This window comes from Thamnophis sirtalis, unplaced genomic scaffold (assembly GCF_051295495.1).
Source record: "Thamnophis sirtalis isolate CommonGarterSnake01/CBP01778 unplaced genomic scaffold, rThaSir2_p1.2 scaffold_5, whole genome shotgun sequence".
NCBI classification, from domain to species: domain Eukaryota; kingdom Metazoa; phylum Chordata; class Lepidosauria; order Squamata; family Natricidae; genus Thamnophis; species Thamnophis sirtalis.
Genome location: NW_028261385.1, coordinates 116,681,308 through 116,702,680, shown reverse-complemented (window position 1 = coordinate 116,702,680; position 21,373 = coordinate 116,681,308). Strand labels below are relative to the sequence as shown.

The following is a 21,373-nucleotide window of genomic DNA, read 5'->3' as shown; positions in this document are numbered from 1 at the left end:
GTGAAGTTGACTTAAGAAGTTAGAAAATTACCGCTTCTCCTTTGGGTCCAGTAATGCCAGGTCTACCTCGGTCACCTTTGTCCCCTTTGTGCCCTGAAAGTCCTGGTATGCCCATCACTCCCGATGGCCCAGAGAATCCTTGCTGTCCAAGCAGTCCTGGCTGGCCCTGTAAACAACAATCCACAAAAGTTTTCAGGTACTGCTGAAAATAGACGTGTATCTGCACTGAATACTTCTGCCTTTGCAGTTTATAAAAAACACAGGATCACAAAACTTAAACCAAAGTTTAGTGTGAGTTTAATGCTAATGCCCAGTCAGAAATCTGCACAGCATTTCATTTGGTAGCAGTTCTTCCACATTTCCATTTCCTGTTGATCATGAAAATATAGAGATGATGAGGATACTGGACAAGCTGGCCACAGGTGGCTTCTCCTGTCAACAGATGCCAAGGAATTCCATTTTTCACCGAGGCACTCTGAGAGATGAAGTGACAGAAATGCCACAGCATCAGCAGAACATCTTCCATCAGTTATGTTTAGGCTGATTTCAGTCCTTCCATCCCTCCAGTCTGTTGTAAGACGTTTGCTAAACATTTTGCGATATTAATGAAAGAAGAATGTTCCAAATGGGACATAACATGCAACTTGAAATGTACCTGGAAGCAAACAGGAAACCAGGGCATCCTTTGTCCTATTGATGTAATGCTTCTGAAACAATTCTTACTGTTGCCCCTGCAATTTTGCAGACGGAAAGCTCTCTACAGTAAGGGGAAGCCTGAAGAAAACCCACACAACCTCTCTCTGCCTCTCCAGATACATTCAGTATGGCTACATAACTAGACAAATACAGATAATATGAAATGGTAACAAAGAGATGAAAATACTAAATCTTTACTGCCTTCTAGTGATTATCTGGATTTTTAAAGATCGGATATGATAACCCTATTTTTAACTCAGGCAGCAACACTGAAATAAAGTTTAATATCTTGGTTTCTCTAAATTGGAAAATCTTAATAAGCAGTGAATGTATCAGTGAAACAGAGGCTTAGTTTTTATTCACAGTTGCAATTTCTATTGTACAAGGTATTAAATTGCGCAGAGCACATTTCCTGATTTCATAGCTGCTTTTGCTTCATCACTGCTGTGCAATGAAAGTCTCTCCCAGTTCAAAGAAGATTATCAGAAGAACTGATTTTGCAAACATGATGATTGTAGAAGGAATGTTGTTGGTTTCACACACTGCAATTAGGCATATTACAGTACATCCTGCTTTATTTGGCATAGCAACACGTGGAAACCCACCACTGTACTCTCTAAACCATGGCTTATGGGATGTGAACCTGGATGCAATCACTTATTCAAGTGTCCCTGGTTACTTGGCACAATGTGGAAATCTAGTACTTGTGTTTGCCATCACTAGTGTATTTAATTTATTGAAAGCCAAGCCCCAATCCCTTTTCGGCCAGGAAATCCTGAATAAGGATTTTAGCCAAAACACATTGGGCTTCATGTCAAAACATCAATTGTATAGCAAACAGTTATCCACTTTTTATCTATTTTTAATTTTCCAAATAGACCTTTAGATGGCACTAGTTGCCTATACACTCTTAACATTATGTATAGAGTTGCACTTTTAGGAAATAGTGACCTTCAATAGCTCAACTTCCATAAAGGTTAGAAGGCTAGCAGAGCAACTAGGAAGGTGAGGTATTACATTTACTTGTGCAAAATCCACCAAAGGAAGTGCCAATAGACAACAGTCTGTTTACTGGCATCTTCTGTGATAATTACTAAACTATCCGGGATTCCTTTGTTTTTCCTTTTTCCTTTTTTCATAAATGGGAATTTATGAATTTATGGCCACAATTTTTAGAAAATAAAAGATGGGTAATTGCTTTTTGGGAATTGTGCCCTGCTGATCAACTCAAAGAAAGAAAAAACCCCACACTGGAAAACCAGAAAGAGTAGTAACTGATAATCAGCTTGCTGACCTTGGGCCAATCACTCTCTCTCAGCCCAACCCACCACGCAGGGCTGTTGCTGTGGATAAAATAGAAGGAGGAAGGTATTTGGATATGGTCCCCACTTTCAATTATTTGTAAAAGTAATAAACCTCAGGATACAAAAAAACAAACAAATAGCATATCAATTTACTAATAGCCTTTGGAAAATAGTTGTTATGATTGGCACAGTTAAAGGAAGACAATATAAGGTGGATGATTAGATAAAAGGTCCCTGTGAAATTTCATGAGAATTACAAATTATTACTAATAACAGATTAGGATGGTTCCTACAATCTAAAACAGTATTTTTGTTATTGGCCCTATCAGCCACATGAGGAATATGGATTGCATTTTGTGAGAATAACACAATTACTCACAAATTTTAAATATGTTCATGTATTGATAATGCCTTTTCTATTTGTTTCCTATGCTCTGGACAAGAAGATTGCATTTATAATGGCTAATAACAGAATATTCACATTCTACAAAAAAAAGAAATGCAACCACTTCCTATATATCTTCTGCATATTCTTGGTTCATTCTGCCTGCAGGACAAGTTAGGAGATCACATTGCTTAAAATGTTAATAGTCCAAGATGTTTTTAAAGAGACTTCTACAGCTAATCCTCGACTTATGACCATTCTGTTCAATGACCATTCATAGTTACAACAGAATTGAATGGTGGTTGCAACTAGTCCTTGTAGTTCTAGTCATCCCAAAACCCCAGAGTCATGCAATCATTATCCAGGCACTTGGCAACTGATTTGTACTTACAATCAGTTGCAGCGCCCTGCAGTTACATGTTCTACATCTGTAACATTTCCTGACACCTTTCTCAGAAAGTCAACAGGCAGGAAAGGTTGCAAGTTGCTGGGGTAAATCTCCCCCACCTAAACACTGTGCCTCAGCCTCTATGTGCTTGCCCTATGCCAGCTGTTCATGCACCCTTGTGCATCCTCCCTGATCCTTGTCTTGACCCCCTCACATCCTCACTTCCTCATGTACCCTCCCTGACCTTCATCACAACTCCCTTACATTCTTATGCACTCCCATACACTTCAACACACTCTGCCTCTCTGGCCCACCTCCCTTGCATCCTTGTATAAGCTCCCAAAGACTGCTGTACCTCCCTCACACTCTCATCCCCTACTCCACTCAGCAGCAGGCACTTACCTCCTAACTTCCTGCTGGCTTCCTTACTGTCTTGGCTGTGGAGAGCTGGCAGGAAGTTGCCTCATCTAGTAATTTAGCTAGCAATGGCAACAAAAACTGCAGGGTCTGCTGTAGCTAAGCAATGTGGCCGCGTTTTAGGATTGCATCGTTTAGAAATGGAAATTTGAGTCCCAATTGCTGTTGTAAATTGAAGACTACCTGAGAAAACTATTCTGTACATTGTGGTAATTAAAAGTAACTTCCTTAAATTACAAAGCAGTTTGGTAACATAAAAAACAACAAAACATATGCGGAATATACCCTGAGCTGAAGAGAGTTGTCAGAACCATGAGCACTGCTTCACTAATTTACAAATATGTTCCAATAATAATTTTTGCTACTTGTAATGTGTATTGCTATTATGAGTCAGAAGAAAAGTTCTGCAAGGGAACTATGAAGTCCTCTGAAATCCCACATCATAGTTCATGGGATCTGAAGCATTCCCTTTTGCCTCCTGTTAGGAATCAATATGATATGAATGTCTGCCTGAAAGACTGAAATTATGCAATAACATTTTAGTTTCGTAAAGCAAGAAAATACTGAATCTTTTCTTCATGCTTGTAACTTTACTCTCCACCCCCATTCACAGCTCTACTTCATCAAAGTTTCCCAATCAGTCTGACTAGAAAATTATGAACAGAAACTAGAATCATGGTTGATAATCCTTATTTATTTCAAGGAACACAGGAGTACACATCTGTATCAGAATTCCAGGCACATTGAAGCATGATTACTATCTAACCTGGTGTGTACCCCGATGAACATTTTGATCTCACAGATGTGTTTTTCATACAAAGATAGCATAACCTAAATAAAACATCAATCAACAGTACCTAAAACATTTATCAGATGTACACCCTTTTAAATAGCTATCATACTTTTAGTGTGCCTGAAAAACATTTCCACTAGAGTCTTGTCACTTAGTGACATAACTGGAGGGCTGGCTTCAAAAATTCATAACGCTGGTTGTAAATGTATTTATATTGCGCCTTTGTTGTTGTTAGTTGCGAAATCGTGTCCAACCCATCGCGACCCCATGGGCAATGTTCCTCCAGGCCTTCTTGTCCTCTACCATCCTCTGGAGTCCATTTAAGCTCACACCTACTGCTTCGGTGACTCCATCCAGCCACCTCATTCTCTATCGTCCACTTCTTTTGCCCTCCACCTTTCCCAGTATTAGGCTCTTCTCCAGTGAGTCCTTCCTTCTCATTAGGTGGTCAAAGTATTTGAGTTTCATCTTCAGGATCTGGCCTTCTAAAGAGCAGTTAGGGTTGATCTCAGCAGACCAGTTTGATCACCTTGCAGTCCAAGGGACTCGCAGGAGTCTTCTCTAGCACCATAGTTCAAAGGCCTCAATTCTTTCTTATGGCCCAACTTTCACAGCCATACATTGCAACTGGGAAAACCATAGCCTTGACTATAAGCACTTTTGTTGGCAGGGTGATGTCTCTGCTTTTTAGTATGCTGTATTGTGCCTTACCTCTCTAAAATTACATTTGGATGACCCCAAGTCTGTTAACCCTTTGCAAAGCATTGGGGACATTGCGGTTTCCCCAGGTATTTGCTCACTGGAATAGATGGTTTCTGTTATTATTGGGGTCATTGTTTATCCTGGGCACTGGGGGAGATGATGTTTAGTGGGTTTATGTATTTTAATCCTGTAAGCCACTCACAGCCATGTGTGTGAGATGGGTGGTTATAGAAATGACATGTATGTATATCTGTATAAATAAATATTTGGGATGGCTACATGCAGATCTTTTTTCTGAACAAGGTACCTTTCAGCTCAGGCTTCAGGGTAAAGACCTATTATTCAGCAGTCATGAGTTTTGCCAGGTAAAACTACGTCTTACATTTATGACAGGATGCTGATGGTGTCTATTGTAATGAAGGCTTGCTTTTCCTCATAGCAGCATAATAGATGTCAGCAGCTGGACAAAATGACTGATCTCTGGATCCAATCATGCCAGAGAAGATTTACAATGCTATAAGTCCCCATTTTGGATTCTATATAACTCTCTTTTTTACAGTTCGGAAAGAGATGAAGAAATGACAGTGATGAAGTACTGCCTCAAAGTGATGGCTGGCTGGAGACTGTCACACATGTTGGGCCTCATTGACATTCCACTGCAATCATTTGGATGTTGCAGGTACAGTATATTTCATAGAATTGAGATGACATGATGAACCGGGGCACAACTTGACAGTTTGAGCCTTCATCTTTGGCTAGAAAGTGCTCGCTAAAATTCTACAAGTGCTTCTGCAGTAGCATAGGGGAGGAAGAAGAACTCTTCCAAGCAACTAGAATAGGTCTGAGCTCAACAATGGGCTTACAGTACAATGTAGGGAAGGTGGAATAGAAAATTTTGCTACTCATGGTCTCTTTTCCTCCGATGTTGCAATGACTTCCTCTTCCTGTTCAGAGCTTTTCGTTAATCAGTATCAATATGCTAGGCTCCAGCTGGGTTCCTATTTAGACATCTGCCTTTACTAGAGCAGCTGCTTATCATATGGTAACCAGGCAGAATCAATCTTACACTATTCATTGCCTAATTTCCTTGATGCATCCATAATATGTAGACTAGCCTTTTTTTTGTCGTTCCCAGGCATTTCTTTGTCTCCCTGTGGAATCAAAAAATCAATCTTACCCAAGAGATCAACTGAAATATTATCCATTCCATTCACATCTTTTTGTTCATATTCCAAGGTCAGGGGTGGTAGTGTTCTAATGGCATCCTTATCTTGCAAGACATGCTTGCTTGACCGTGGGATACTGAGTAGAAGACAGATGACCCTGAAGCCCATAGGCTGGGAGGTGGGTGTGGGACAAATTCTTTTGCAGCTCAAGCTGTTTCTGGATTGTTAAACAGTTTTCAGAGATGCTTGTCTTATTCCTTAGTTTGCCATTTGGCTTGATTTTGACAGGACACCTTGGATAGGATGGTAACAAACTGGCAACCAGGGAATAAATATATTATTTCACAGCACTTAGATGTATCAAACATAGATTTGCCACAGAATGTTGTATCATCCCCATTTTCTTAAGCTGACAAGAATTCAGACCAGCCTAAGTACAGGCCAGTACTGGCTTGTGTCAGGTAAATGTTTAAATGTCCTTAACACCAGCTTCTAAATGGTATATAAAAGCAAACTACAGGAACTTTAGATTAAAAAAAATAGCAATATATGTCCTTCGGGATTGGGCAGCATATAAATGTGTCAAATAACTAAATAAAATAAATTAAGGATCAATTATTCTTCTGTATGATGTATGATGTATACCTGGCATGCCCCCTAACTGAACATTCCAGAAGTTATAAAGATATAATCCAAGAGACACTATGGTTAATACTGCTTCCAGGACAAATCAGGTAAGCATAGATGATGATGATGATGATGATGATGATGATGATGATGATGATGATGGCTGTGGCAGTGGTGGTGACGGAAATGATGTTTTGGATGCTGCCTGACTCAAACCTTTATTTCTCCTCCTAAAAGAGGTTTTACATCAGGGCAACCAGAGCTAAAGAGGCATCCAAAACAAGAGTGCATCAAGGCCCACAATTTAGTTTGGTGTTTGATTTGATTTGATTTGATTTGATTGCACTTATATGCCGCCCTATTTCCGGAGGGACTCAGGGCGGCTAACAAATTAAGGGGAGGGAATACAGACAAGGGGAAAAAAACAGACAAGCAACTACAAAAAGAATTTAAAAACAACCAACAGCCACACAATTTGAGCGGGGACGGGAACTCATCAGCCCCAGGCCTGTCGGAACAGCCAGGTTTTAAGGGCTTTGCAGAAAGCCTGAAGGGTGGTGAGGGTCCGAATCTCCATGGGGAGCTCGTTCCAGAGGGCCGGAGCAGCCACAGAGAAGGCCCTCCTCCGGGTGGTAGACAATTGGCATTGGCCGGCAGATGAGATTCGGAGGAGGCCTAGTCTGTGGGATCTAATAGGTCTGTTGGAGGTAATTGGCAATAGGCGGTCTCTCAAGTTTGTTACCTTAGGGCTATAAACATCGTGGATAAGGAATACCACTGGATACAACAAAGCTGGAAATTTCAATTCAATGGGGAGAGACCTAGGGTTTTTTTCTTTAAATCAAAATATTTATATTAATGCTGGTAGAATTGCAACTCACATTTTCATTGCTGTTTAATAACACTCTGTAACCAAAATTAGATTCTTCTTTTGCTAAATTTGATCAGCCTAATAGTAAAGACACAATGCCATCTCTGCAAAGAAGCTAAACATACAGTGGACCACCTACTTAGCTACTGCAAGAAGATTACGCAAACTGACTACAAACAATGGCATGGCAAAGTAGCAACAATGGTGCATTACAACATCTACAAGAAATAACATTTGCTTGTAAAGAAGAACTGGTATGACCACAAATTAGAAAAAGAAATCGTGAATAAAGAAACTAAAGTGCTATGGGACTTTAGAATTTAAATAGACAATTATTTAAAACATAACTCTAATGATTGTCAATAAGAATAAGAATGTCTGGATAGTGATTGTGGCAATACAGAATAGAAGAGAAAGAGAAAATTAGAAAAAAATTAGCAAAATACAAAAACTTGCAGACAGAAGTAAAACTACTCTGGCAAAAGAAAGCAAAAATAGTACCAATAGGTGCCTTGGGTGCAATCCTAAAACAACTGAATCATCATTTGTACACTATTGGCATTGATAAAATCACCATCAATCAATTGCAAAAGTCAGATTTATTTAGAACAGCTTACATCTTGTGCAATATCTTTAACAAATGAAACAACAACATTTGCCTATTCCAGGTCCTTGGGAAGGACTCGGATACGTGTATAAAAATGTCAAATCCAATCTAAACATAATGATTTAAATTTAAATTTTAAATTTAAATTTTACACTACCTCAAATAATCAAGATAGGACTGATGAATTGACAACATCTTGCTACCCTTTGCCAATATGGCTGGTATTTAATTGCCAAAATACAATTTTATTATTCAATGTGACAGGAAACATGGAATTCTTGGTCCAAACATCTGGAGGGCACCAGGTTAGAGCTGCCTTTAAATATTTGCAACTCTAAATTTGATTAGGCTATTATTTACAGGACATTGTGAGGACATGATCTCAAAAAGATCCCAAGATAAACAAAAAAACCCACACACAAATAAATTATGATATTTGGGAAGAAATAGGGCATTGGACTCTTGCTGCTGTAAAACAGATGTGTTGGAAACTTTTGAGATTGCAGCAATAATTCTCCTCTCTGTGTAAAAATAATGCACTCTTACAAGAAAAGGGCTTTCGATTTAATTTTTCTAAAACACTAACACAGGAAAAAAAAGATCCCACAAAGTTTAGTCTAATTATACTGTAATTTACTGTTCATTTAAATTATGCTGCCCAGACATATGACATTTAGTCCCAGGAAATGAATTCCAATATAGTGATTCAGCTCTTAGATGGTTTCTTTTCTAATTACAAATAAAGAGCAAAATTAGCATACAATTCTCATGAAAATGCTTACTTAGAAATCTTGTCCAATAAAGCTTTTGAATGCCAGATTCTTCCTTTTGGGCAGAAGTAGCATAACAACTCTTTTTTTCTTCAAAAATTCAAAACAGTTTTTTAGGTGTTTTAGGTGTTTTGTAGACTATTTGAACTTTAAAGGAGTCTATAACATACTCCAGTGACATACTGATCAATTTAGGATTTGGCTGTAGAACTGGGCAGTGGGACTGTCAAGATCATAGTATTGCTCACCAAAAGGTAAAGGTTCCCCGCGCACATATGTGCTAGTTGCTCCCAACTCTAGGGAACATTTTTACAGTTTACATTTTAGTACTATTTTATTCAACTTTTGTCATTTTTGTCAGATCAAATTTGGCCAAAATACAGAACTAACAATATCTCAGTGAATGTCAAGATTCAAATTATTAGGTCGAAAATGTCCTTTTAAAGCCATAAGATACTACAGCTTTGGAGAAGATTTATATTTTGTGCTCCCTTTAATATGGCTATGCCTATTAGCTGTTCTGCTTAAAAGTTTGCATGACTTAATAATGAGATTGCCTTATATGGCTGTATGATCAAAGCAAGGATGTCTACCTGCTTGACTAATGGTCCTTGGAGAACCTGTCATGGATTTCATGGGAATCACTTGTCCAGTTACAAACAGCTGCCATTCTATGTAGCCATTGAAAATACAATGGAAGCAGGTGGGAGAAAGGACTTAAAAGAATCCATTGGCACAATGCTGGGCCCCAGAATTACAGAGCCAGTCTCCAGTGTGAGTAAATCTTAGCACCAATTTTCCCTTATTTGCCTCTGGCATAACTGTTGCCATACAAAAGCAATGAACATAAAACATAAAAGTAAAATGTAAACTATAATAGTTATTGCAGACATTCAAATTACTTGTAGCCTGATTCTGTATTTTTCAGTTAATTATCATTCTTTCCTGGTTACATTTTAAAATTTTGTTTGGATTCCCTTGGCAGCAAAAGACAGTGCTTAGAATAGATCTTTTTTTTTTGGCAAACTGCTCCAGGTTTATTTGAGGAAGAGAAAGAATCACCCGCTTAATTAAGGTATAAAAGAAATGATAATTGCTGGCCCCTGTTTGTATTACAACAATGAGTACTGTAGTAAGAAGAATCAGTATGAGTGGTCAATCCATATTTTTCAGTCTGTGTGGGAGTCTGACTGAAAAATATCCAGGAAGTTCAACACAGATGTTTTGTATCAAGAGGCGTCAAAGGCACCAGTTACTAAATCTTTTTGTTGTTGTTTCTATTCAAAGTCTTTTAAGGGCATAATTTTTATCCAAATCAATGACTACTATAATATTCTTGGTTACTTGGTTATCTTGGTTAGATTGATGATAAAAATCAGTATTAACCTCAAACTCGTATATTATCATGATAGTTTTAATAGATCTCATTATCTTAAGACTCTTTTATTTGAACAATAATTGATAAGAAATACTCCCAAATCATATTAATAATGGACATATAGTGAGAGCAGAAAAGCAGGCATCTCCTTTTATAGACCTCCAGAGCAGCCACCCTTCTAAGAGCTGCTATTTTATAGAAGGCAGAAATACAGGATAACTGAATAACAAAAGATATGTTGAAATCAAATACTTAAATAGTTGGAATAGTTGTTGCTGTTTTGAATTTTATAGTACTGACATGTGAATAGTTTTGTTGCACAGCAGTGCTTGGAGATTTAACTTTTTATCTGTAGCTGAAATAACTTAAATCTTGCATTTTGTAGCTTTTCACATTAAAAAATATATGTATTGGAGGCTGGACATAATCTCTTCCAGCAATCTGCACAGTGCGAGAATTTTTGAAAGTAAGCTTGGGAGTAACATATAATTAATTTTAGCATGGATTTATGAATGAGCCAAAGGGGAAACCTTCCTCAGCAATCTCACAATTATAAAATTCGTGCTTTGTGAATACTTAAAATGATATCCTCTTCCTCTTAGTTTCCACTGCAGAATATTATTATCAGCCTATTTTTTCAAATGGATGACAAGGATAATGACACACATGAAGAAAATCTGTGTGTGTATGTGCGCACACACCCAGTTTAAAAATCAAGTAATTATTCTAGATGTCTGGAAGACTAACATTACAAGTCTTTTACAGTGCTATATCATTCAGCTGACTAGCCTGTAAATCCCTGGATTTAGTAGGATTTAGAATGTTTGACCAGGAACAACTAGAATGCACACATGCTAAATAAATAAATTGGCCTGAAGTGTAGCAGGCATTCATCCCTGTCTCTCTTTATTCCTTTCTGCATGGTCTATGGGAAAATAAACAGATTTCCCAAAGTATATCTTTATGATACTTATTTTCCCACCAGCAAGAACATAAGGCATTGTCTGAGGCAGCAGATGCTAGCGGATGGAGAGTAGTAAAGTGTTGTTGGAGGAAAGAAATGTCCAGGCTGTGTTGCTGCTTATGACAACACCCCCCACCCCCACCCCCCATCCCCAATAAAAATATGTTCCCAAATGAAGGAATGCATTTGTTGACACATTCTTGTGTATCAATAGTTTCATAATAAGATACACAACATAATAAATAGAGGCGGCTCCTGTACATGTGCCTTCACATGTACCTTATGCAACAAAGTATCGTCTGCAGCACTTTATTTTCTTTATTTTTTTTAAAACCCAGATCAATAAAGCACTGCTTTTATTTTAAAATTCTAAAATTGTGAAACTGGTAAAAAGAAATGCAGGATGTGGGAAGACTCCTGAATGATTTTTCCTGGATGAATTTTTATGCCACTTAAACAGTAATATGATAAACTATTTTTTTCTGAAATGTTCTGACCATTCCTTCATTTCACTGTCAGATTTGACAGTAGGACAAAGCAATGAAAAATAAAATATTGAATTTTGTTGAGACAATTAAGTACCTTGAAGGACTGCAGAGGACCAGTTTAACATATGCTGTAACTTGGAAAAACAATAATTTGGTCCAAAGTTTATAGACGTTTTGTAAAATATTATTTTTATGAATGAAAAAAAGCAAATTGTTTTACACTGACAATTATTTGCAATGTTTAACAATATGCATTTGCACATAAATTGATATAGTTCCCAAGAAAAATATGAAAAATCCAGATGGCTACATTTCCCCTCCCGTCTGGATAGTTTTTACTTTAGTTTCTACCCACGCTCAAATTAGATGCATTATAAATATGGAACTGATTCCAAAGTTTCAAGATTCTCATTGTACCATAGGGATTACTCAAATCAGGAAGAATTTTAATGAAACATTATACAAAAGCAGTTGGGTCACTATATATTTGTAGAAGTTATGCCAAAGAAACAGATACATAAAGCTGGAAAAGACCTTGTGGATTCTCTATTCTAAGTTCCTGTTCAATGATAAAAGCAGGATGCTGTGATGGCATCCTTCACAGATATCACTCTGGCCCCTGGTAAATGTAGAGTGAGATGCTGCATTCTAGAGTATTAAATGACAAGTATTTTGTGTGACTGCCTTTCAGATATTTGAAGATAGTATTTAAAATTTTCTCTTATCCAGAAAAGTTATCCTAAGCATATCCATATTCATCTGTCCTATCAGTATCCTATTTAAGTTGAAATACCCTGAATTATACAAGTATTTCAAATGCAGTTCAGTGAGCTTAAATTAGGTTGGAAGAATAACTTTGAAACCTATATGTTGTGGTGTTAATGCAGTCCAAGATTGGATTATCCTTGCTATGAATTATATTATACTGCCAGCTCATTTTATTGTAAGTATCCATTAAGATACTTAAATTATTTCAGCATTTATTGCTCCCAAGCCAGATCTCAATCATCATTTCTGAATTTTGTTACCTACCTGCAAGATTTGACATTTATTTCAGTTAAATTTCATTGTATTAATATTGGCTCAATGTATCATATTCTTGATTCTGCCTTATTATGATATTGCTCCCACCACCAATTCTTGTTACTTGAAAATCATGAGTAACCCATCAGTTTTGTAGTTGAGGCAAGTTTATGAAAAATTTGACTAACACACTATCTGGTATAGGATCTTGTTACTCGATTTGAGACACTTCATCATAAAAGCAATTTGTGAGCATTTGTTGAGTATTATCAACTACTGAATCTATCCAAATCACATTTTGCAAAGGTACTCCAGAATCCTTGTCAGAATCTTTAGAAATTAAAAAAAGAATTCAAAGAAGTATGAAAAGTTTTCTTCAGAGATGTTAAGAAAGAAAGTAATGAATTTGGGAACTCAAATTGTCCCTTATTAAAGGAGAAAGAGTGTTTTTGTATTTTTTGACCAACGAGATATAAATGAGGAGACATAGTAGTAAAAAAATACCTGGCCAGTTATGATTTTTTTCACCTTGTGTTAATATCTGTCTTTATGTCAAATTTCCTAGCAGAACCCTCGAGAAAGGGGAAAATAATTTACCATGATTTAATATCATTGCCAGTATTCTTGACCAATTCATGCATAAAGGAACTGAAACTATAACTACTGTCTACTGTATATAGTGGAACATACAGAACTGCAGCAGCTATGGTGTAAGGCTTAAAGTTATAGAAAAGTTTAATCACAATTACAGCTGCAGTTAAATTTCTGGGTTTTGGTGTGGCTAGAGGAAACATTTTCAGCACCTGGCACCCAAGAGGCCCCTCTGGCTATGCACTGCCTAAATGAAAAAAATAACAACAACAGGAGACTGGAATGATCTCAAAATCCCTGAATTCCAAAATGAAGCCATCTGGATTAAAAATCTGGAATGTCCTAAATAAGACCAAGGGACTTAACCTTGTTTGCTCCAATGTTTTGGGGGAATCACCCAGTTCTGGAAATAAGTAAGAGTTTGGATGAAAGTAAGTCTAAGTGTGGTTTCTTTTTTTAAAAAAAGGGGGGGAACATACCTATGACATCTCATAGTTCACAGATTAGTCATGGATATATTTTAAAAACAATATTATCTAGCATATTCATGTATATAGCAATATGCACAGAACCTCCTCATTTTTTAAAAAAGAAAAAAGTTCAAGTGTTAACTTCCTGAGGAAGGAATTGGATACAAGGAGGATTCCACATGGAAAGTTTCTCATTTTGTCATTCAAAAGACACTGGGTTACTATTCTAGGCTTTTTGCCTTCAAAATGTCTTTTTGTGGGTGAGGGGGGGAGTATGAAAGAACTTATGGGAAAAAACAGAATTACAAAGAGAAGATGATGTTCTAATACCCATGCATTTCTGTGAATGGAACAGGATAAATAATAAAAATATTATTTTGAAATACTGAAATCTTAAAAGTGCAAGACTACATTTCTTTCAGCAAAGTTTGTTTTTGCATTATTTGTTTAGGATTAATATATAAAGCATTATAGGAATTTTATTTTTAAAAAACTTATTAGCTAAAAAAAGCTTTAAAAATGTCCATATGTAACAAAACATATGGAGGCAGAAAGTAACATCGGAGGAGTTTGTTGAAAAAGTATTCTACATTTATTGTAGATATAATTATATGCATGTTTACAAGATTATGGTGATAAACATTCCTTCCCATATATGTTTATTATAAGCATGGCATACAGAATCAATTATATCAATTCTCCTACATGATTCCCATCTATTCTTCCTTCACTGTTGTGACAAAAAAGCTATTCATTCAAACTACTAAACAGAATTATTCCAGATTGCTTCTGTCATGGTTCACATGCTCCATTCTGCCCCCAGTAAAATTTCTTTGAAACAGTACCACTGCTGTTCTTATTTTTGTTGAAGCTGCTGATGCTTATTATTATTAAAACCATAAGAAAGTTATTGTATTTTAGTTACATTTCAACATAAAAAATTTATACAGGTGAATCTAACAATTCTCTACTGGCAACTTACTATGAATAATGAAAAAATAAAGAAAAAATAAAAAAAATTGGCACAACTACAGGAATTGAAATCCTATCTTTCTCCTTCTGTTATTTTCTGTTATTTTCCAAGAAACCTAACATATGCTGGACACACAGTGAGATTACATCACTCATGCTGTCATTCTACTGGCTGCCTTATATTTACAGTGTAATTCAAACAACATCTACTCATTCCTAATTGTCTGTTTCATTGATGGGCTTAGGGTTCTTCATCATAAGAACATGTCAAAGGAAAATCTGAGCCAGTAGAAAAGTTTGTTGGCATTATTGTACATTTGCTGCCCCAAGACCAGCGAACGATCCCCTCCTTACAGTTTTCACGTGTCTTAAGTTTCCTTTCCAACCCAAAGTCTTCAGAGGATGAAAAAAAAAACACCATCCACCAATCAGTCTTCTTAAGGTGGACTGAATAAGGGGTAAATTTTGAGCAATGGCCAGATGTACTGGTTTAACCATTTGTTAAATCTTGGTACCAAGCAGCCCTTCCCTGTTCTGCACATCCCTGGCGCAGTGCTCTTTCCAACTTTACCACACAACTGCCACCTTTACCCAAGTACCTTTTAACCTTTCAGATGTGTCTCAAAGGCCTTATAGAATGCAAAACAGTTTTTTGATAATAGCCTGGAAAAGAGCTGCAGACATTGAGGATGCCATACGTGGCCACCCTCTTTCTCCAGGGACCAAGAGTTTCTTCTGTGGCTGGCTACTGGCCAGGAGAGCTGATCCGTGTGAGGAGGTAACTGGAAAGTAAAAAGCAATGGAGAGCCGGCTCCTCTCTCCTACTCCACCATTCTGCTATTCTCCCCCACCGCCCCTCCCACCAGCCTTTGTCGGGCTGCTTTAGCTAAATTAAGGATGGCAGCACCTTTCAGGGAGAGATGCTGGAATGGTGCTCCAAGCCAACCAGAAGAAATTTTGCAGACACACACCCAACAAACAGAAACATAAAAACTACAATGTTTTGCTTTTGACATTTTTGTACAGGCCTGGGACTGTCCAAAAGGTTTGAAATTGAATCTGGTTAACTATCCATGAGAGGAGTTTTCACTCAAAAGAACTGGAATGCCTTTTTATTGGTCAAAGAGCCAGAAATACGCAGCAAATATTTTTTTTATTTCATACATAATTTATGAATGATTGGAAATGGGGTTTTAAAAAAGGCAAACTTCATATAAGCATTTGTACATTTATATGTAAATGGAATATAAAAGAGTTCCAGACCGATAGCAATTTGATTGTATAAATAGTCTGCTACAGACTTCTCTGAAGGAGTTCCCACGTGTGATGTTTATAGGAATATAAAGTGTTTTTGGCAGTCATATACTGCACACTGATATTACCAAGGATGGTAAGGAGAGAACTAATAACAATGACCTAAGCAAATCTCTTTGTTTCAAGGAGATGGAACTAGTTTTCTCCACAAGCATTGCTCAATATGTACATGTGCATTCAAGGATAGCAAATGGATTGTTAAAAAAATTCTTTTGATTCAATGCAATACAGTAAGAATATCTTTATATTATTTTTTATTGAAAGTTTTGTAAAATGCTTCAGAATGCTTTTATGTAGGAAACCTATAAAATGTTTTAAACAGAACTGAACTGAATACATACAGTAAATACATATAACAATATGCTCCTAAATTTTCAGGAAAGGATTCAGAGTTTTGAAGCAGTGGAACCAAGTGACCAATGAAAAGCAAGAGTGAGGACAGTTTTTAAAGTCTTTATCTCTATGTTTAGGGGGGGGTGGAAACGGAAATCAATTATAATTTAAATGTATCTCACTTTTATCATATTTTGTCCAGTTTTTCTCACCCCAATGCTCCCAAGTGTCTGTGTCTGTATGGGGTGCCTTTTATTTTCTCTTCTGACATTCTAAGTTATGAGAAAAGAATGATTCCAATAGAAACATTCTCATGGCATCTGTCCTTCTATAAACAGTGTTAACCACTTCCTTAGCAGATGTATAATTTATTTTGAGTGAAATTATCATATTAATGTGAACTCCAGTCTTATTGGCAAGTGCAAGTAATGATTCTTTCAAACAAACAAACAAAAACCAATCAAACAAATGTCACAGTGACACCATGGGTATCATGATACTATCTTGTAAAGGGCTCATTTTGCACCAGTCAGAGTGCAAGCAGAGTTGGTGCAACCACTGAATATTTGTGCAATATAGCAATAGCACTTAGACTTATATATCACTACATAGTCCTTTATAGCCCTCTCTAAGCAGTTTACAGAATAGGCATATTGCCCCCAAACAATCTGGGTCCTCATTTTACCGACCTTGGAAGAATGGAAGGCTGAGTAAACCTGAACCTGGTGAGATTCAATCTGCCAAATTGCTGGCAGCTGGTGATCAGCAAAAGTAGCCTGTAGTACTGCACTCTAACCACTATGCCACCGTGCCATTACTTTCCCCCTTTACCTACATCCCTGCAGATAGCTATGAATTGGAGCTATTCCCTATTCAACTGTGAAAATTATTTTTACTGCATTTTGAGAACTTCACATTTAGACTCACTAGCAAGCTCCAGATTAATCTGAGGTTTCAGAAGAAACATCTAGCATATCTACCCAAAATTACTTAATAGAAATGCTAATATGGACTTTATTATTATTATTTCCTTTATTTGTATGCCGCCCTTTTCCCTGGGGGGACTCAGGGCGGCTCACAATTCAAAAAAGGTGGGGGGGGAGACAAACAGTAGACAATACAACATGTTAAAAAAAGAGCACAACAGTCACACAGTTCGGGTGGGGCTACAATCTTAACCCCAGGCCAGCCGGGACAGCCAGATCTTTAAAGCTGCGCGGAAGGACTGGAGGGTGGTGAGGGTCCGAATCTCCATGGGGAGTTCATTCCAAAGGGTCGGAGCAGCCACCGAGAAGGCTCTCCTCCGGGTAGTTGCCAGTCTGCACTGGCTGGAAGATGGAATTCGGAGGAGGCCTAATCGATGCGATCGTATCGGTCTAGTGGAGGTAATTGGCAGTAGGCGGTCTCTCAAGTACCCAGGCCCACTACCATGAAGGGCTTTATAGGTGATAAGTAGCACCTTGAAGTGCACCCGGAAATCAACAGGTAGCCAGTGCAGCTCGTGGAGGATAGGTGTTACGTGGGTGAAGCGAGGTGCACCCACAATCGCTCGCGCAGCCGCATTCTGGACTAGCTGAAGTCGCTGAATGCTCTTCAAGGGCAGCCCCATGTAGAGCACATTGCAGTATTCCAGCCTAGAGGTCACAAGGGCACGAGTGACTGTTGTGAGGGCCTCCCGGTTCAGGTAGGGACGCAACTGGTGTACCAGGCGAACCTGGGCAAATGCCCCCCTGGTCATAGCTGACAAATGATGTTCGAAGGTCAGCTGTGGGTCCAGGAGGACTCCCAAGTTGCGAATCCTGTCTGAGGGGCGTATAATTTGACCCCCCAGCCTGAGAGATGGAACACTTGGCCAATTCGCGGGAGGGAAACACAGCAGCCACTCGGTCTTTTCTGGATTGAGCACAAGCTTGTTGACCCCCATCCAGTCTTTAACAGCCTCCAGACCCTGGCTCATCACATCCATCGCTTCGTTGAGTTGGTACGGGGCGGACAGATAAACTGAGTATCGTCCGCATATTGATGGTATTTTATCCCATCTTGGGGTTGGAAATTCTTATTCTGAAATATTTGAAGGGATTTAACTGAAACATTGACATCATGATGAGCTTTGTCTTTTAAATTACTTTGCTTAGGTCAGCTAAGGTAAATATAATAATTGTCTAAGGTGTCTGTTACCACATAACTGTAAGCATATTACAGTTGTACAGATCAAATATAATGGCACTGGCTAGTGAAAGACAGTTCCCCCTTAAACTGACATAGAATAAGCATATTATGGCACTACGAGTCAAATACAGGACACTGTAAGGAAATAATGTATTAAGGAACTGAGATGGGTTAGCTAATTGTGCCATGATTCTAATGGCATTCTGTACAGGTAGTTCCCAAATAGAGATAGCCAGTTAGGTATAGTGGTTTAGGCACCAGACCAGAAACCACAAGAGTTCTAGCTCCGCCTTAGGCACAAAGCATTTGAGCGACCTTGGGACAGTCAGTCTCTCTCAGCCCTAGGAAGGACGCAAGGGAAAACCACTTCTGAAAACTCCTGCCAAGAAAACTGCGGGGACTTCTCCAGGCAGTTGCTAGGAGTTAAAGGTAGTTAAAAAATAAAAAAAAGTTATCTCTGTTTACGTGATTGCATAAAAAAAACCACACAAGAAGCCCTCAACTTATGAGCACAATTGGAACTAGAATTTCCATCCCTAAGCAAGTTTTTTTAAGTATGTCATGCTTGATTTTACAAGCTTTTTTAGCTAGTTATTAAATGAATCACTGCAATTGTTAAGTGAATCATGCAATTATTAAGTGAATCCAGCTTCGCCCATTGACTTTGCTTGTTGCAAACTACAGTAGTTAGGAATGTTAACAAAAAATATTTTATGGCTTAAGAAATGGAATTGCCTCTTCTTATTCAATGGCGTCTGAAATTTTCAGTAAGTAGACGAGATCTTATTCTCTTCTCATACAGAAAGGAGAGAATATACACAATAATTTCTTACCAATAGGCTTACTGCTAAGCTTTGTCTAACAGAGGACATAGGTCAAACTATTATGTCTTTTAGAACCAATTCTTCAATATTTAAAGGTCAAGAATTTACAGACAATCAGCCAGCTAAAATAACCAGTATTAGACTTCTGTCCCAATAGCAGATATACTTTTAGTTTCATTCCAACCAGTCTTGTTCAGATATAGTCAAATAATTACATTTGGTACTCATTTTTCAAGATTAGTTCAAAAGCATTCTGCATAGAGAGGCAATCATTTTTTTTTTATTATCCCAAGGGGCTTAAGTCAGTCACCTGGATCTCCTATCAGGATACACCAAGATGTGCAGATAGAGGTGTCAGTGAGAGGAATTCCCTGGGAAATATTTTGAGAGAACAGAAAGGAATCTGGACAAATCCCATTCATAATTGCATAAATGGTCAAGATATTTCTACATGACAATGTATTATATGCTATATATTTGAAATGAAATGAAATAAGCAGCAAGAAACATTCCTAACGTAGATTTATTAAGGAAAATGCTTATTTAAAGAACTATTTCTTTAAAGAACAACAGGTAGTCCTTGATTTACGACCACAATTGAGCCCAAACTTTCTGTTGTTGAGCGAGACATTTGTTAAGTGAGTTTTGCCCCATTTTACAACCTCTCTTGCCTCCATTGTTAAGTGAATCACTGCATTTGATAAGTTGGTAACCCAGTTGTTATGCGAATCTGGCTTCCCCATTGACTTTGGTTGTCGGAACATTGCAAAAGATGATCACATGACCTTGGGACACTGCAACTATGAACCAGTTGCCAAGTATCTGAATTTTGATCACATGATAATGTGGATGCTGCAAAGGTCGTAACTATGTAAAATGATCATGTCACTTTTCTCAGTGCTGGTGTAACTTTGAACGGTCACTAAATGAACTCTTGTAAGTCAAGGGCTACCTATATTGAGGGCCAATTTTGTATAGTGGTTAAGGTGCTGACCTAGAAACTAGGAAACCGTGATTTCTAGTCCAACCTTAGGCATCAAAATTTCCCGTGTGACCGTGAACCAGTCAATCTTTTTCAGCCCATGTCACCTCACAGGGTGGTTGTTGTGAGGAAAATAGAAGAAAGGAATATTGTGTATGATTGCCACCTTCAGTTACTTATTTTTATTTATTTGTTTGTTAAACTTAGATGTTGCCCATCTTGAAATTCAAGGCAACTCTGGGTGTCTTTTATTATAAAGTAATACAGGCAGGGAAAAATAATCTAAAAAATAAAGAATAAAGAAATATTTGCACTTCCAGAGAGAAACATAGCTGAAAGTTATATATTTACAGAGAAAAAATCATTACCTTCTATCAGCTTGGTCCATCCATTCTATATATCTATTGTTATTTTTACTTTTTGATTGCCAATAATCAAAACAGTTTTTTACCTAATTTTCAATAAGGCACATGCAAACACATAATTTGAATGGGATATCAGTTGTACAAATTGTATATTGTTATGTTGTGATGTTTGGTGATAGGCTGTTTTTTGTGTATAGCACTGCCTTTAGAAACATAAGATTATTAAACAAATGCTTTCACCAATTTTTACATGCATGCAGAACGTGTCAGTATAACATCTATGCTATTATCATTATACAGGTTAGTCCACCAAATATGGTTATTTCAATCATTAATTTATTTTTTAAGAAAATATTTGTAGCTGCCTATCTCAAATACATAGCTCTGCATGGTGAAAAACAATGTAAAAAAATCCATAACAATGTAAAATTATAAATCAAATAATATACATGTATTTTGGGTGCCCTTAACATCCTGGCACTAATGTTTGGGGGGGGAAATCCAGGTTTTATTACCCCTTGGGAAGGCTAAGAGGGTCGGGGCCATCTGAATCTCAAGGGAGAGGCTGTTCCATAGGGCAGAGCAGGCACACATCCCTGGTCCTACAAGATGGCCCCATCTGATAGAGAGGACCTGATGGAATGAGCAGAACCAGAGATGGTTTACTCCCGGTTCAGCCTGGATCAGGCGTGGTGGCAGGAGGCTCCGCCCATCTGCCCGGACATGCACAGAAGCATTGTGTGCGCAAACGAGCATGCACATTAACCCGAGCAA

The 21,373-nt window shown here is 37.8% G+C and overlaps 1 protein-coding gene across 1 annotated transcript in view; it reads right to left on the bottom strand.

The window, feature by feature from the left end:
- Nucleotides 1–21,373, bottom strand: part of COL4A2 (collagen type IV alpha 2 chain) — a 180,346-nt gene that overhangs the window by 93,384 nt on the left and 65,589 nt on the right. The window contains exon 5 of the mRNA XM_087716708.1: nt 32–166. Within this exon, the coding sequence (XP_087572834.1) occupies nt 32–166 (135 nt within the window). The remainder of the gene's footprint in view (nt 1–31; nt 167–21,373) is intronic.